The 18,666-nt window shown below is 45.0% G+C and overlaps 1 protein-coding gene across 2 annotated transcripts in view; it reads right to left on the bottom strand.

Annotated features, from left to right (window-relative positions):
• Positions 1-4,216: 4,216 nt before the first annotated feature.
• Positions 4,217-18,666, bottom strand: part of sypl1 (synaptophysin-like 1) — a 48,115-nt gene continuing 33,665 nt past the window's right edge. For both annotated transcript variants that reach the window (XM_072484424.1, XM_072484423.1), the window contains 2 exons: positions 16,172-16,360; positions 4,217-7,630 (listed from right to left, as the gene is read on the bottom strand). In XM_072484424.1, the coding sequence (XP_072340525.1) occupies positions 7,490-7,630; positions 16,172-16,360 (330 nt within the window). In that variant the 3' untranslated portion in view covers positions 4,217-7,489. The remainder of the gene's footprint in view (positions 7,631-16,171; positions 16,361-18,666) is intronic.

Raw genomic sequence — 18,666 nt, 5'->3', positions numbered from 1 at the left:
CGAGGGAAATACAAAATCAAATAAAGTAACTTGTGGGGTATTACGCACCCGCTCAACAGCAGCAACTCTGTACACTTGGCAAAATTATTAAAGTAGGCATCTGGTTTTTTTTTGAGGGGGGGGGGGGGGGGGGGGGGGGGGCAGAGGGAGGTAGATATACATTTGGGTGCCGGAGAGACAATACCGGAGGGCAATCCTCAAATGGGTCTGGTGCTGGTGTTGTCCCTTGCTTCTCCCAGACGAATTTCGCTGCTGTTGTCGTCTTGTGCTCACTTCCGCTTCGGCAGTCCCTCCTGTCTTCCGCCTGTATTCTCCTTTCTCTGTTCCTGTGGATGCAAAGTTTGTTAATATTTCCCTACCCCCCCCCCCCCCCCCCCTACCCTGGCTCTCCTCTATTGTTCCCTGCCTCTTCCCTCTTCCCCCCCCCCCGGCGCTCCTCTATTGTTCAGTCTCTCTTCCCCCCCCCCCCCACCTCCCAGTCTCTTCCCCCCCCCCACCACCCAGTCTCTTCCCTCTTCCCCCCCCACCTCCCAGTCTCTTCCCCCCCCCCCGTCTCTTCCCTCTTCCCCCCACCTCCCAATCTCTTCTCCCCCCCCCCCCCACACCTCCCAGTCTCTTCCCTTTTCGCCCATCCCCCCCCCCCCATGTTTCACCTTTCCTTCCTTAGCTGTGTCTAGCACCCCCCCCGATCTATCTCTCCCTCTCATGTTTTGGCTACTTTCCCCTGGTTCTTGGCTACCTCGCTATTCTTCTGCTTGTTTGTTGGCCACAAACAGGTCCCGGAACAATTGGGTGAATGGCTCCCACGTTCTGTGGAAGCCGTCGTCTGACCCTTGGACGGGAAATTTGATTTTCTCCATTTGGAGAGATTCCGAGAGGTCGGACAGCCAGTCTGCAGAACATGTTTGACTCTTAACTGCCCTCTCAAGGGCAATCAGGGATGGAAAATAAATGCTGGCCCAGCCTGGGATGCCCACCTCCCATGAACGAATAAATAAAAAGCTCCTTCCATCCTCTCGCCCTTTCTTGGGGCGCACATTATTTTGGGTTTTTGTTTTATATTTCCTGGGACCAGCTGTCACCAGTGTTGGAAAGGTGCTAAAGCATGAAGGGTGTATGAAGGATGTGCAGGCAGAAAGAGGAACACGTTACAAAAATTGAAGATGCAGGAAAAATAGGGATTAATGAAAAAGCATCCACAGGGGAATAAACAGAAGGCAAAAAAGAAAAAGGAAGAGATGTGGAGGAAATAAAAATATGAGGGGGCTAGGAAGAGAGGAGAAAAAAATGAGGGAAGTTAAAAGTGGTACGTGCATGCAGATCACTCTATCTCTGATTTGGCAAGAGAGTAAAAACATTGGAGGATGAAGGGAAAACATTCATTGGCAGCACCAAAGGAGAAAGATTTTCCTCTGGTCCTGCAGACTGTGTGGGTGCGCGTAGTGGGGGGAAAATCACAGAACAGACAGAGAAAGAATAGTGGGGAGGTGGAGATAAGATTTAGCCATGAACATATTAAATAGGGAGAGGGGAGGGTGCAGGAACATAATGACACTGTATTTCAGACACTATTTCTGAGATGCTAAGTAGGCTGTTGTTGGAATTAGTCAGTTTACCTTAAACCACTGAAGATTCGGACGTTCTGGGAGGAACATGGGATCAGCTGATTCAGCGCATGGAAGAAAAAGTTTGCCAGGATTTTCTCTGTACCCCAAGAGAGTTTAAAAAAAAAAAAATTGAGTACTCAATTATTATTTTTTTCAATTAAGGGGCAATTTAGCATGGCCAATTCACTAACCTGCTCATCTTTTGGGTTCGGGGGTGAAACTCACGCAGGCATGGGGCAAATGTGCAAACTCTACACAGACAGTGACCATGGGGCCGGGATTCAAACCCTGGTCCTCAGCGCCTCAGTTCCAATGCTAACCACTACACCACGTTCCGCCTTTACCCCAAGTGGGTTGATGGAAATCCCCAACATATTAGCAAACAGGGCTACTGACAAAGTTACAGTGGCAGAGCAGGGGAAGCCAGGGAAACTACTGGCTTTAGGATTATGTCCAAGTTTAATATTTTTGATTTGGCCTCAGAAAATACAGTCAAAACTTTAGTTCTCGTTTTTCATATTTTGTTTCATTTCAGGGCTCCCTCCCCCGCATTACTATTTCAGGAAAACAGCAGCATCTCAAATAATTGTTCCACAACAAAAATAAGCTACCGTTTAACAGAAACAGATGTTATCGCACTTTCAGTTTCGATTTCCTACACCAAATTGTCCTTTTACAGTAACTATGCACTTTCAATGCAAGCACGTTTGTATCCAATTCCCTTGTCTACAGCTCATCCTGCTCATTGTATAACCGTGTGATTTTAAACTCGACCTAAAAAGTGTGCAAGAACTTTCTTTTGCTCTCTTCAGTCGTCGCAACAGAAATGTATTCGGATCTTTTTCCCAATGCCCAGTGAGGCAGTGACAATGCCAACATGTCTTTGCTCGTGCTTCATATTTCAAATGTGCTGAGCCCAAGAACATCAATTCAAACAGAATTTGTATTTAATGTTGTACTTTACACACTTAAAAAAATCCCATGTTGCTTTACAGAATCATCAATCATAATGGGACAATATCAATAATAGGCCAGAGAAAGCAGTTGAGTGGACGACTAAAGTTTAGTCAGAGGTGGGAGACTTTTGAAGGAGGAGGATGAGAGATAGAGAGGTGGTTGGGGGGGGGGGGGGGGGCGTTAGGAGAGGGGAAGGATTGTTCCAGAGTTTATGGCCCTAACAACTGAAGACACAGTCATCACGTTGAGACAAAAGAGATTTTGAGGTGCATAAATGCCAGAGTTTAAGGAAGGCAAGCTCTTAAAGGGTCACAGAAAAAGCTGGGCTTTTGCCACAAATGGATTTGAACATAAGCAGGAACAAAGCCAACCAAGAGCGAATGTAGGTCACAGAGCACAAGAACAGGGCAGGGCAAATAGAGCATTGAAATAGTGAGCCTGGAAGTGACAAAGCCATTCTGGAGGTGACAAGGGCATGGATGATGGTTGTGGTAGAAGCTGGGCTAAGGCAGAGGCAGATGGGCAATTCTATGGACCTGGACCGTTTGTTAAAACCCTGCAACTCCCACCCTAACCGTGCTGTGGATGCACTTATCCCACATGGACTGCAGCAGTTCAAGAAGGCAGCTCAGCAGCACCTTTCTCAGGGCAACTAGGGTGCGGCAATAAATCTTTGCCTAGCCAGCGATGGCCACATCCTATGAATGAGTTTTAAATATCTTGAAGTTAATGATGTCCACACAGGATGAGTAACATCTCCTGAAGGAGGTTCTGCTTCTGTATCTGTACCACTGGGTATTATTGTTGAGAGAATTTTCATCTTGTCGAAGAACCGCAGAACACTTCTAAAACTAGACATTTCTTCCATTTGTAGACGAGAAATCCTTCAATTTTATATCTTCTACACTGGGGTAATATAAACTTCAATACTAAATAACGATATGGTTCTAATGTGTGGGCCAAATATTTGGAAATTTTGCACATGCGCTCGGAATTAACTAACATTTCCCTTATTTTAGTCAAGCGGCTGGCATACATGCAAATTATTGATGGCCAATGATAGCACAAATAAGGTGCAGACCGACACAACCTTTAAGTTCTATGTCAAAATCTCCTAAATGCTTTTATGAGTTTTCATACTCTAAAGAAAATAATAGGATACCATAATCATTTTGTTATGTATTCAAACTTTGAGGTCCAGAATTTCTCAGGCATCATCTTCAATGATCCAATCTCTAAGTTTGGTCAGCAGCGTGCGGTCAATTCAAAGTAAGACAGGTCCACAACGAGTGGCTAACTGACACATCTACTGCTAAATCAGACAAGGAGGACTGGGGAAGATTTAAGAAGTGAAGTGGTTGGTTTCCCTTACAGCAAGAAAACAAAGACCAGAGCGAGTCAGGAAGTCTTGTGAAGAAGTAAACTCTAACCAGGGAATCATCGCTCCTGACCCAGTTTCAGAGAACTTTATGGTCAGAAGAGTAACTCCAGCTGCTAAAAAGGACATTCAGGCACACAATAATATATTTTACTGTGAAGAGTGCTGCAGAAGTTGAAGGTGAGATTTATTTTAGAAGTTAATTTGTTTACTTACTTGCACAGTATTAATTAGCCCGTCACTCAAATATTGGGATGCATACTTAGCTACGAGATTGTTGCGTTGATCATATAACAAGCAGATTTATTATTTTGGCTCCAGGTCATACTACTGTAGAAGATACTGGACAATAAAAGTAAACATCTGATCACAATGCATGATACATGATACACATGTAGAAAAAGCTAGCTTCAGTTCATTGGAGATAGCACAGTAGCACAGCGGTTAGCAGAGTTGCTTCACAGCCTCCAGGGTCCCAGGTTCGATTCCCGGCTTGGGTCACTGGCTGTGTGGAGCTGGCGCATTCTTCCCGTGTCTGCGTGGGGTTCCTCCGGGTGCTCCGGTTTCCTCCCACAGTCCAAAGATGTGCAGGTTAGGTGGATTGGCCATACTAAATTGCGGCTTAAGTGTCCAAAAAGGTTGGGTGGGGTTACTGGGTTGCGTGGATAGGCTGGAGATGTGGGCTTCGGTGTGGTGCTCTTTCCAAGGGCCGGGGCAGACTCGATGAGTCTAATGGCCTCTTTCTGCACTGTAAACTCTATGTTTCTATGACATGGTCGGCTTATGGCTTCTGCCCTGAGCCGAAGAGCCAAGTCTCAAGTGTTGGGAAACTTAAAATGGTAGCTTTTATACATTCCTTTAGCTGCTTCACTTTCGTGCCATCACTTCGCTACCTTATTTACAATATAGCAGTTTCACAGAGGGCTGCCAACTGTGATTAAATGCATTCCTGGAGGTTCCATCACATGACTTGCCTCAAGGCTCCAAGCTATTAGTCGAACAACACATCCATGCTTGTGATACACTGCCTTCCTACACCAAATGGAAGGCAAAAAGACTCATTAGCCAATTGAATGATGCTCATCTGTCAGCCAAGCAGCTACCCCATCTCATCCCTTTGTTTTCTTGCTGTTGTTTATCCATGTATCAGAGATCCTGAGCCCAAAAAGTCTTTTGACTTTCCCAAGCACAGAGGGAAGCAATTACAATGCGGTGAGGTGGGGGAAAAGCTGGCCTTTTCCTACCCACTAATTCTGAATGGTCATGAATAGTTTGAGAGAAAGAAAGCACTTGTGCTGTCAGGAGAAGGTTAATATTTGGGAATTCAGTTAGGAAATTGGGACAGGATTGAAATTCCAACAGCTGGAAGCTAGCTGGATCTTTCAGATGGGAGAGTAAAGCTCTCTGACCTGTTGATGACTCATCGATTGTTCCACTTACAGGGGACAGATATACTTCCTTTCTGGTGTAGCCAGAAGGAGCAGAGAGATAACAGTGCAGGACCTCCCTCCACAGATTAAACTGCACAGCTAAAATGTGGCCCAAGAGCTGCCACCTTCTATTAACCCGAGTCACCCCAGTTCAAATTGGAAACCAAACATTTTCACTTCACGAACTCTAAGCCATTCATTGCATTTCATTTAAAGGTGGTCGCATTCATGAAGTTCTCAAACTTTAAAAAACTCTTGCAGTTCCAGAAATTGCCGATACAGGAAGATGATTTTGAGCAAAAAAATGTATAATTCAGATATCATTTCCAATGGCAAACTACGTTTGACACAATTTAAAACTAGAAATGGAAGAAACAGAATTCTCTCACAAATGAAGTACAGACGTTTCTTCAAAAAATAATTAAGGATAGTAAAACTCAGGTGGCCTTAAGTTATAAAAATGTTCATGGTACAAGTTTGCCTGTGTGCGACCCACCATTTTACTTCAGCATCATTTATTTTCATATTTTTTTTAAAAAGGGCAATCATCAACAGAAAATGTTTTATTTATTTTAACAGAGGCCTTTAAAAACAGAACAGACCATCTCACAAGGCCAAAACATTTACCAAGTTTGGCAAAATACTTGACGCAGCTTTGAGGTCTTTCAGCAGCACGCACCCAACGAAATACATGGACTGTTCTGAGAATTCCATTTTCAAAATACAAGCCAGTGTCTGAAGGAAAAGGCACTTAGGTTCAGTGAAAATCTGGAATTATTACAATGATCTTTTGACAACGGATATGAGGCAAATAATTTTTTTTGCCCTCCTCCTTTTCCCCCTGCCCCCTCCATAAGCATCTAGCCAATTGGAGGATTAACTGCAACAAAAGCATAATTCCAAAATCAAAAAAAGGAGAGGCAGTTTATGTATGTGTACATATACATGTGTAAAAAAAAAAAAGCTCAAATACATTTGGTAATTTACCACATAATGCGACAGGCCTTAACCATTAAATAACAGCACCAGTCAAAAACCAATACATTTTAAGACAGCGAGACAAAGCAAGCAAAGATTTGGAAACAAATATTTTCAAGCTTATATCAAACAACCTTCATTTTACAAAATACGTAATTTCTAATGAAAGTGGGTCACAATGACAATTTAGGATTTTTTTTTTTTTTTTTTTTTTTTTTAAACTTCTCTGAACTGAAAAAACAATCAGAGAAGCCTAGATTGGAACTACACAAAACTTGAGAAAGTGCTATTTATCAAGTATTGTACCAAAGAAACTAATGATTTCACACCCCCGTGAAAAAGTGCCGATTTGGCCAAAAGAAACAATTTCTTGCTAACATTCTTTCCATAATTTCTGTACAAGAAAACAGACAAAGCAAAGAAAAAATTGATACGTGTTTTCGGCAATCCAACAAAAATTCTACTCATTGCAATGGCTTGAATGGTGTAGTACAGCACAGCCCTTTAAAGATTGACATCCTTCATGTACCCAGCTATTTGTATCCAGTACACCATAGATCATGTACAAGGCTAATCTTACAAAAGACAACTTTAAAAATCAAAAACGTACACCCTATTCATTCAAAAGAAATTCAAGAGCAATCACCTATTTTTTATAGTCCAGAATAGCTTGTTAATATATGCAAATCATGCATTTTATGCTTCCCACCAAGATGAGAGCGATAGGAAGAGTAAATTTAACAGGTAGTCAGTTACTGATCATTATGGGTTTTAGGCATACACTATAAATACTCTGTAATAAACACCACCTGAGACAGAAATGGCTGGCATGTTAGACAGATCTTGAAAGGGCTTCACTGTGTTACATATATGTGGTACAACAGATTACGAACACTATTGCTGACAGTGTCTGCACATTATTTCACTGTAAACCCCAACTTAAAAGGGACTACACGCATTCATCTTATTTCCTCCATCTCCACCTACCAAAAAGGCATATGGCACAAAAGCACAAATAGTAAATACAACGGACACATTTTCCCAACAAGCTAATGCAGTGTTATGAGTAATTATGAAACCTACTGTATGCCTTAGTGAGTTTGCAAACACATGCCTCAACAATTTTTCAGCTGCACCCACTATGGATTTTGAGGTGGTTGTGGGTCTGCCACATTCCCTGGGTCCTGTTTAGGAGGTTCTGGTGGAGCATGCCAGCTGGTTTCCTTGTACACGAACCACGCATTGCCGCACCAAAGGATCATGTTGAGGAAACCAAACACCTGCAAAGGAAGAGTGAAACGCATCAAAATTCATCAAGTGAAGTGATGCAAAATGAGCCAATACTCAGCGCTTTAAAAAATAAATTTAGAGTACCCATTTCATTTTTTTTCCAATTAAGGGACAATTTAGTGTGGCCAATCCAGCTACTCTGCACATTTTTGGGTTATGCGAGTGAGACCCACAGACACAGGGCGAATGTGCAAACTCCACACGGGCAGTAACCCGGGCTCGGGATCGAACTTGGGTCCTCAGTGCTAACCACTATGTTGCCGTGCCACCCACAAAGAAATATCAGATATATTTATGAGGAACGCTGAATATCCCTTTTTGTTGTAACAACAAATGTGAATAGCAGAGAATGGTTTTAATCGACCTCTGGGTTATGGGCCCAGCATGCTTCCGCTGCGCCACTCTGCTCTCTGCTATAACTCAGCTCTAAGGAGGCTTAAAGATTGTTTTTTGTGCAAACCATCACGAATTCCTGCTGATCAAGATCACGGGGGAAAATAAGTGACTATGTGGCCTTCAGGGATAAAACAGAATTCAAAAGACAAAAAGAATGGAGACTCCATTTGTCTCCAAACGCATGGACACCAAAGAAGAGGGTCCAAAGTCCCGCCAACAATGATGAATCCACATGACCCTGCATGTTAGGAATTTCATCTTCCACAAAGGAGGCTTCAAGTATTCTCTCTGTCAAAGAGTCCTGGGAGCCCCTTTACCCGGGACACAGTTGAAGAAGATGAGGTATTCTCATCCGCCCCTCCACCCCGCAAAGACTGGTACCCAAGGTCCCATACCTTTCCCAGGTAGTGGGAGGAATAAAGGAGGAATAGAGCAAATAATCCTATCGACCGTATCCTAGGTTATTCTGGATGACATGGATTGGCAGTGTCTCTTCCTTGTGCCAACCAATGTTGACGAACTTGAAGTCACAAAAGGGGAGGGGTACAACTTGCTTTCAGGTGGCAATGAACCTCCTGTTCCAGTGGCAACAAAATTTTTGTTTGATTTCCATACATTGATGGAATGTGGGCATCAGTCTCAAGGCAACCATTTGTTGCAAATCCCTAATTGCCCTTAAGGTGGTGGCACTGAGCCATCTTCTTGAGTCTCTGCAGTCCATGTTGTATACCTACACTCTCAGTGCTGTTTAAAAGAGAGTTCAAGGATTTTGACCCAGTAAAAAGGAATGGCAGTATAGTTCCAAGTCAGGGTGGTGAGATACCATGAGGGGGACTAGCAGGTTGTGGTGATACAATGGGCTACTGCTCTTGCCCTTCTAATTGGTAGGTGGTAGAGGTCACAAATTTGGTAGCCAATGGAAACTGAGCGAGTTTCTGCAGTGCATCTTGTAGATAGCATGCACTGCCGCCACGGTGTTGATGGTGGAGGGAGTGAATGTTTATGATGATGGATAATGTGCCAATCAAGCTTGCAGTTTTGTCTTGGATAGTGTTGAGCTGCCTTGTAGGTGGTGGATAGGCTTTGGAGAGTTGGGAGGTAGGTTACTTGCCACAGAATTCCCAGCCACCGAGTATCCACGGTATTTATGTGGCTGGCCCAGTTCAGTTTCTGGTCAGTAGCTATATAAATACTGTGGCTACAAGAGCAGGTCAGAGTCTAGGAATCCTGTGGCGAGTAACTCATCTCCTGACTCCCCAAAGCCTGTCCACCATCTACAAGGCACAAGTCAGGAATGTGATGGAATACTTTCCATTTGCATGGATGAGTGCAGCTCCAACAACACTCAAGAACTGCCCAGAAAAACAGCCCACTTAGATCTGCACCCCACTCACTCCCTCCACCACAGACACACTGTAGCAGCAGTGTGTGTCATCTATCAGATAGACTGCAGGAACGCACCAAGGCTCCTCAGGCAGCACCTTCCAGATCCGCTACAATCTAGGACAGCTTCAGCGGATACATGGGAACACCACCACCTAGAGATTCCCCTCAAAGTTGGAAATCTATTGGGAAATCTATTCCCAACCTGAGTTGGAAATCTATTGCATTCTTTCACTGTTGCTGGGTCAAAATCCTGGAGGCCCCTCCCCCAATCAGCACTGTGGATGTACCTATGCTAAATGGAGTACAGCAGCTCACCACCACCTTTTCAAGGGCAATAAACACTGGCCAAACAAGCGATGCACATGTCCCGTAAATGGTTTTTGAAAAATTGTCTGAAAGCTATGATTCAATGAGTACTATTACGTCAGGCTATTTCTGTCCCAATTTTGGCATGAGTTTCTGGATGCTGATCGAGGATGACATGGCAGCATCGTTTGGGCGGGGTGTGCCTTTGTGTTATGCATCTAGGTTAATGCCAGCTGGGCCATCTGATTTTATTTTCATTTGACATTTTCATAGCAGTTTGATAGACCTAGCTGGCTCAATACCGTGGGCAGCACAGTAGCATTGTGGATAGCACAATTGCTTCACAGCTCCAGGGTCCCAGTTTCGATTCCGGCTTGGGTCACTGTCTGTGCGGAGTCTGCACGTCCTCCCAGTGTGTGCGTGGGTTTCCTCCGGCTGCTCCGGTTTCCTCCCACAGTCCAAAGATGTGCAGGTTAGGTGGATTGGCCATGATAAATTGCCCTTAGTGTCCAAAATTGCCCTGAGTGTTGGGTGGGGTTGCTGGGTTATGGGGATAGGGTGGAGGTGTTGACCTTGGGTCGTGCTCTTTCCAAGAGCCGGTGCAGACTCGATGGGCCGAATGGCTTCCTTCTGCACTGTTAATTCTATGATAATACGTCATTATGGAGGACAGTTAAAAGTGAGCCACATTGCTGAGAGTCACATGTTGGCCAGGCCAGAGCGGGACAGGTTCCCTTTCCTAAAAGGACAGGAGCAAACAGATGGATTTTTGCAACAAACCAGTTATCTGATGGTCACCACTACGGAGACCAGCTTTTTATTTGGGTTCATTGAATTAACTGAATTTAAATTCCATAGTTTCGATGTTAGATCTTGAACCCACATCTCTGGGTCATTATTTTGATTACTAGTCCAGTAACATAACCACCAGGCTACTGTTCCTGCAAAGTATCTGTGTAGCTACCAACTGGCAGTAATGCCTCTTATGTGAATGTGAAGGTCTGGAGCCCTTTTAGGGACAGGATTCACTCTTGTAATGGATCTAGTTATTCCGCAGTGCTTCCAGACCCTGAAAATATCATGGGTGTAGATCGAAACACTAATTTGACACACGGCCAGATCATATGATATGCTGGAGGCATCTGCTGTGAGCAATCGTTACCGCAGAACCCCACAGGCGTCTGGGAGCATTCAGAGCCAGACTTATCTAACAGGGCTTGAAAATAGTATTTTTGAAGTTTTCAGACTGAAAGACACACAAGAACATAAGAACCAGGAACAGGAGTAGGCCATCTGGCCCCTTGAGCCTGCTCCGCTATTGAATGAGATCATGGCTGATCTTTGTGGACTCAGCTCCACTCTCCGGCCCGTACACCATATCCCCGAATCCCTTTATTCTTTAGAAAGGTATCCATCTTTTTCTTAAAAACGTTTAAAGAAGGAGCCTCAACTGCTTCACTGGGCAAGGAATTCCAGAGATTCATAACCCTTTGGGTGAAGAAGTTCCTCCTAAACTCAGTCCTAAATCTACTTCCCCTTATTTTGAGGCTATGCCCCCTAGTTCTGCTTTCCCCGACCAGTGGAAACAACCTGCCCGCATCTATCCTATCTATTCCCTTCATAATTTTATATGTTTCAATAAGATCCCCCCACATCCTTCTAAACTCCAATGAGTACAGTCCCAGTCTACTCAACCTCTCGTCATAATCTAATCCCCTCAACTCTGGGATCAACCTAGTGAATCTCCTCTGCACTCCCTCCAGTGCCAATATGTCCTTTCTCAGGTAAGGAGACCAAAACTGAACACAATACTCCAGATGTGGCCTCACCAACACCTTATACAATTGCAGAATAACCTCCCTAGTCTTGAACTCCATCCCTCTAGCAATGAAAGACAAAACTCGATTAGCCTTCTTAATCAACCTGTTGCACCTGCACACCAACTTTTTGCAACTCGTGCACCAGCACACCCAGGTCCCTCTGCACAGCAGCATGTTTTAACATCTTACCTTTTAAATAATAATCCATTCTGCTGTTATTCCTCCCAAAATGGATAGCCTCCCACTTGGCAACATTGAATTCCATCTGCCAGACCCTAGCCCATTCACCTAACCTATCCAAATCCTTCTGCAGACCTCCGGTATCCTCTGCACTTTTTGCTTTACCACTCATCTTAGTGTCGTCTGCAAACTTTGCCACATTGCACTTGGTCCACAACTCCAAATCATCTATGTAAATTGTGAACAACTGCGGGCCCAACACTGATCCTTGAGGGACCCCACTAGTTACAGGTTGCCAACCAGAGAAACACCCATTTATCCCCACTCTCTGTTTTCTGTTAGTTAACCAATCCTCTACCCATGCTACCACTTTACCCTCAATGCCATGCATCTTTAGTTTATGCAGCAACCTTTTGTGTGGCACCTTGTCAAAAGCTTTCTGGAAATCTAGATATACCACATCCATTGGCTCCCCGTTATCTACTGCACTGGTAACGTCCTCAAAAAATTCTACCAAATTAGTCAGACACGACCTACCCTTTATGAACCCATGCTGTGTCTGCCCAATGGGACAATTTCCCTCCAGGTGCCCCGCTATTTCCTCCTTAATGATAGATTCCAGCATTTTCCCTACAACCGAAGTTAAGCTTACTGGCCTATAATTACCCGCTTTCTGCCGACCTTTTTTTAAAACAGTGGTGTCACGTTTGCTACTTTCCAATCCTCTGGGACCACCCCAGAGTCTAGTGAATTTTGATAAATTATCACGAGTGCGTTTACAATTTCCCTAGCCATCTCTTTTAACACTCTGGGATGCATCCCATCAGGGCCAGGAGACTTGTCTACCTTTAGCCCCATTAGCTTGCCCAATACTGCCTCCTTAGTGATTACAATCATTTCAAGGTCCTCACCTATCATATATCTTTATTTCCATCGGTTACTGGCATGTTATTTGTGTCTTCCACTGTGAAGACTGACCCAAAAAACCTGTTCAGCTCCTCAGCCATTTCCCCGTCTCCTATTATTAAATCTCCCTTCTCATCTTCCAAAGGACCAATATTTACCTTAGCCACTCTTTTTTTGTCTTATATATTTGTAGAAGCTTTTACTATCTGCTTTTATGTTCTGAGCAAGTTTACTTTCATAGTCTACCTTACTCTTCTTTATAGCTTTTTTAGTAGCTTTCTGTTGTCTCCTAAAGACTTCCCAGTCCTCTAGTCTCCCACTAATTTTTGCCACTTTGTATGTTTTTTCCTTCAATTTGATACTCTCCCTCACCTCCTTAGATATTCATGGTCGATTTTTCCCCTTTCTACTGTCTTTCTGTTTTGGCGGTATGAACCTTTCCTGAACACTGTGAAAGATCGCTTGGAAGGTTCTTCACTGTTCCTCAACTGCTTCACCATGAAGTCTTTGCTCCCAGTCTACCTTAGCTAGTTCTTCTCTCATCGCATTGTAATCGCCTTTGTTTAAGCACAAAACACGAGTGTTTGATTTTACCTTGTCATCCTCCAACTGTATTTTAAATTCCACCATATTGTGGTCGCTCCTTCCAAGAGGATCCCGAACTATGAGATCATTAATCAATCCTGCCTCATTACACAGGACCAGATCTAGGACTGCTTGTTCCCTTGTAGGTTCCATTACATACTGTTCCAGGAAATTATCCCGGACACATTCTATAAACTCCTCCTCAAGGCTGCCTTTACCAACCTGGTTAAACCAATCGACATGCAGATTAAAATCTCCCATGATAACCGCTGTACCATTTCTACATGCATCCGTCATTTCTTTGCTTATTACCTGCCCTACCATCCTGTTACTATTTGGTGGCCTATAGACTACTCCTATCAGTGACCTTTTCGCCTTACTATTCCTGATTTCCACCCAAATTGATTCAACCTTGTCCTCCATAGCACCAATATCATCCCTTACTATTGCCCGGATGCCATCCTTAAACAACAAAGCTACACTACTGCCCTTACCGTCCATTCTATCCTTTCGTATAGTCTGATACCCTTGGATATTTAACTCCCAGTCGTGACCATTTTTTAACCATGTTTCAGTAATGGCCACTAAATCATAGTCATTCACGATGATTTACGCCATCAACTCATTCACCTTATTCCGTATACTACGAGCATTCAGGTAAAGTACACTTATGCTGTTTTTTATGTCTTTGTTATGAATCCTAACACCTTGATCAGTAACTTTTCACAAATTATTTTTCCTCTTACCCTTTCTCCTAATTTTCCTCGTCTTTGAACTCATATCTCTACATAATAACCGGTCACGTAACCTGCTGCCTTGCTCTCCATTAACCATTATACTGTCCATAGCTTTACCCTTCCCTTCCCCCCAACTTGCTAGTTTAAAGTCCTTGTGACCAATCTATTTATCGTATTCACTAGAACACTGGTCCCAGAATGGTTCAGGTGAAGACCATCCCAACGGTACAGGTCCCTCCTGCCCCAGTACTGATGCCAATGCCCCATGAAATGGAATCCCTCTTTCTCGCACCACTCCTTTAGCCATGTGTTAACTTCCCTAATTTTCTCAACCCTATGCCAATTGGCACGTGGCTCGGGTAGTAATCCAGAGATTATAACCCTGGAGGACCTGTTCTTTAATTTAGTCCCTAGTGTTTGATAATCTCCAAACAGGTCCTCTTTCATAGTCTTACCTATGTTGTTAGTCCCAACGTGGACCACAACAACTGGATCCTCCCCCTCCCTCTCCAAAATCCTTTCAAGCTGATCAGAGATGTCCCTCATCCTGGCACCGGGCAGGCAACATACCATGCGGGACTCACGATCTGGCTTACAAAGGATGCCATCAATCCCCCTAAGTATAGAATCCCCAACAACTACCACTTGTCTTTTTGCTCCCCCCTCTTGAATGGCTTCCTGTACCATGGTGCAGTGGTCAGTCAACGCATCCTCCCTACAGCCCTCTTCCTCATCCACACAGGGAGCAAGTACCTCATACCTGTTGGACAAGGTCAAGGGCTGAGGCTCCTCAACTCCTAAACTCAGGATCCCCCTACCTGCCTCCCTTGCAGTCACACCACTGTGTCCCTGACCACTGACCGAATTAACAGTACTTATTCTACCGGGTGTGACTGCCTCCTGAAACAAAGCGTCCAGGTAATTTTCCCCCTCCCTGATGTGCCGCAGTGTGTGCAGCTCTGTCTCCAGCTCGTCAATTCTGAGCCGAAGTTCCTCGAGCAGCCAACACTTGCTGCAGATGTGGTCACTGACGGTCTCAATGGGATCCACCAGTTCCATCATCACACAGCAACAGCACATCACCTGTCCAGCCATATTCAACTAGCTAATTAATTTAAATAATATATATATATATATATATAAAATATATATATATATAATATATATATATATATATATATATTTTTATAATAGAACCTCAAGGATAAACCCGAACACCAACAAAAACACAGCCCTCTCTCGTCACTCACCTAAACTCAGATGCACTCTGCTCCAATCAGCACTCTGCGACTAAAGGCACTCCTGCCACACCTTTTGTACCCTGCCTGATTTCCAATGAGCCAATAGGCCCGCTCCAGGAAGTGAAGTCTCCAACTGCCACTCGACCTGTAAACTAAGCACTTTTAAATATGCACTCACCTCTCCCAGCAGCCTGTGGCCTGCTCCAGGAACTGAAGTCTCTTTTAAATATGCACTCACCTCTCCCAGCAACCCTGCAGCCGGTGGCTTGCTCCAGGAACTGAAGTCTCTTTTAAATATGCACTCACCTCTCCCAGCAACCCTGCAGCCTGTGGCCTGCTCCAGGAACTAAAGTCTCTTTTAAATATGCACTCACCTCTCTCAGCAACCCTGCAGCCTGTGGCCTGCTCCTGGAACTGAAGTCTCTTTTAAATATGCACTCACCTCTCCCAGCAACCCTGCAGCCTGTGGCTTGCTCCAGGAACTGAAGTCTCTTTTAAATATGCACTCACCTCTCCCAGCAACCCTGCAGCCTGCTCCAGGAACTGAAGTCTCTTTTAAATATGCACTCACCTCTCCCAGCAACCCTGCAGGCCTGTGGCCTGCTCCAGGAACTGAAGTCTCTTTTAAATATGCACTCACCTCTCCCAGCAACCCTGCAGCCTATGGCCTGCTCCAGGAACACGCTCAAAGATTTTCAAGTGCACAATAGTAGCAACACAACAAACTGAATAGTATTAGAAATAGGCAAAGGAACATCACACATGAAGTGGTCAAGCACTCCACCCCCCAAAAAAAGTAATGCTCTCCCAAATTTCTTTCTGCATCTCCTTCCAACCCCATGTGCGTGCTGTTCATTTTCTAAGTCGAGAGCATCATTTAAGCCTTAACGCAATGTCAATCAACTATTGCAGGAAAATGATTTAACCACAAGATAGGTGGAGATGGAGAATTAGATTAAACTAAGTACACATACCACAGAAACATTCAAGCTTCCCATGCCGGACACGCCTGCTGAAGAACATTCAGCGAATCCTTTGCAAACGTTAGCATTTTTTATGATGGTCTCTGGATTTGTAGAGTATTTGAGATCAGTGAGGCCTTTCCCCCAGGCCGAAGAGGAGACCAACCACAAGAAGGCAAAAATAGCTGTCACAACAAAGTCCTAGAAAACAACGAGAAAATAAAAAGTTCAATTCAGAACACTGAAAATAAATTGATCTCAAACTTCCCACACAATGTGGTTTATTCAAAGAGAACATGTAATGAAACAAAATGTCAGTGTTCTCATCTTAAATAAATGTAACTTTCCCAAAGGAAATGAACCCACTGAATGTACCATGAATATAATGTGGGGCTGAATTCCCACTCAAAAGGATGACACCAGAACTGACAGATTATACTGATTAAGAAAGATTGAAGAGCGGGTGGGGGGGTATGCATACAGCCAGTGTATGGCAGGGGTCAGGTTTCAGATGGTTGTTGTTGCTCGGGGGGCGGGGGGGGAAAGAGCTATTCTGCTGACATGGGACGGATCTAAATTAGGTAAGAGAGAGGTCGGGGGCAGGAACTGCCAGGAGGTGAACTGGGAGGGGTGCGGCACATGGGCTGGGGGCAGGCCCAAGAAGGGTTATGGGTGCCCTCCAACCAGGCTGATCACCTGGAATGTCAGAGGACTAAATGGGCCAGTCAAGAGGGCGCGTGTGTTCGTGCATTTGCAGGCTCCAAAGGCGGACGTAATCCTGCTGCAGGAGACACATCTGAAAGTGACTGTCCAGACTAGAAGGGCTGGATTAGCCAGGTCTTCCACTCGGGCTTAGAATCTTAAGTCCAGGTGGGTGGCAATCATGATCAATAAACGGGTTCAATTCAAGGCGGAGGGCACAATTGCAGACGGAGGTGGTAGATTTCTTATGGTCCATGGTATGCTTGAGGGGGTGAGGGTAGTCCTACTGAATGTATATGCTCCAAATTAGGACCTGCTGACTTCATTAAAAGGGTGCTGGGGAAAATCCCAGACTTAGACTCACGCAAGCTGATCATGGGTGGGGATTTCAACACGGTCCTCAACCCCGGACTAGACCAGTCATGCTCCAGAACGGGAAGGCTCCCAATGATGGCAAGGGAACTGAGGGGGTTCATGGAGCAGATAAGGGGGGGGGGGGGGGGGGTAGACCCATGGAGAGCCAGACGGCCAACGGGAAGGAAATATTTGTTCTACTCACATGTTCACAAAGTATATTCTAGAATCGATTTCATCATAATGAGCAGGAACTGTGTAGGTGGGGTAAAAAATAAGAGTACTCGGCGATCATCATCTCGGATCATGCCTCACACTGGGCTGACCTGCAGGTCTGCAAAGGGAGTTACCAACGCCCGCAATGGAGGTTAGACGTAGATTGCTAGCAGATGAGGGGGTGTGCGAGAGATTGCAGAAGTGCATGCAGAACGACCTGCAGGTTAATTCCACAGAGGAAGTCTGAGCAGCGACCCTGTGGGAGGCCCTGAAGGCGGTGGTAAGGGGGGAGCTGATTTCAATCCGGGCCCACAGAGATAGAAAGGACAGAGTGGAAATGGACAGACTGGTCAAGGAGATTCACTGGACAGACGGAATACACATAGGTCCCGAGGGAGGACCTACTTAGAGATAGACAGAGACTGCAGGCTGAGCTAGGAGTGTTGTCCACGAGCAAAACCGTTGAACAACTTAGGAAGGCAAAGGGTGTGGTATATGAACATGGGGAGAAAGCTATTAGAATGCTTGTGCAGCAACTCAGGAGGAAGGAGGCGGCCAGAGAAATAGGCAGGGTAGTGGACGGTATGGGGGACAGAGCGGATGACCCGTCAGGACTGAACAAGGCGTTTCGGGAGTTTTATAGCAAGCTCTATACCTCGGAACCCCCTGAGGAGCCGGAGGAGATGAAGCGCATCTTAGACGGACTGACCTTCCCAAAAGTGGGCAGGGGACTAGTAGACGGACTGGGGGCCCCGATTAGAGCTGAGGAAGTACTGGGGCTTGAAGGCCATGCAGTCGGGTAAATCACCGGGGCCGGATGGATACCCAGTGGAGTTCTACGAAAGGTTCTCGGAGATAGTGGGGCCAGTGCTGACTAGGGTATTTAACGAGGCGATGGACAGAGGGATTCTACCCCCGACGATGTCACAGGCTACCATCTCGCCGATATTAAAACGGGATAAAGACCCGGAAGAGTGTGGGTCATACAGACCAATCTCCCTGATCAACGTCGACGCCAAGCTCCTGGCTAAGGTCTTGACGCTTAGAATTGAGGACTCTGTCCCAGAGGTGATCGGGCAAGACCAAACAGGCAGTTTGTTCTGTTAAAGGCAGACAGTTGGCAGCCAACTTAAGAAGACTACTCAACATGATTATAATGCCCCCGTAGGGCAGAGACAGTGGTGGCAATGGATGCCGAGAAGGCTTTTGACCGGGTGGAGTGGGACTATTTGTGG

Source organism: Scyliorhinus torazame, chromosome 19 (assembly GCF_047496885.1).
Source record: "Scyliorhinus torazame isolate Kashiwa2021f chromosome 19, sScyTor2.1, whole genome shotgun sequence".
NCBI classification, from domain to species: Eukaryota; Metazoa; Chordata; class Chondrichthyes; order Carcharhiniformes; family Scyliorhinidae; genus Scyliorhinus; species Scyliorhinus torazame.
Note: the sequence above shows the minus strand (reverse complement) of the source record. Positions and strands in the feature narration are given on the sequence as shown.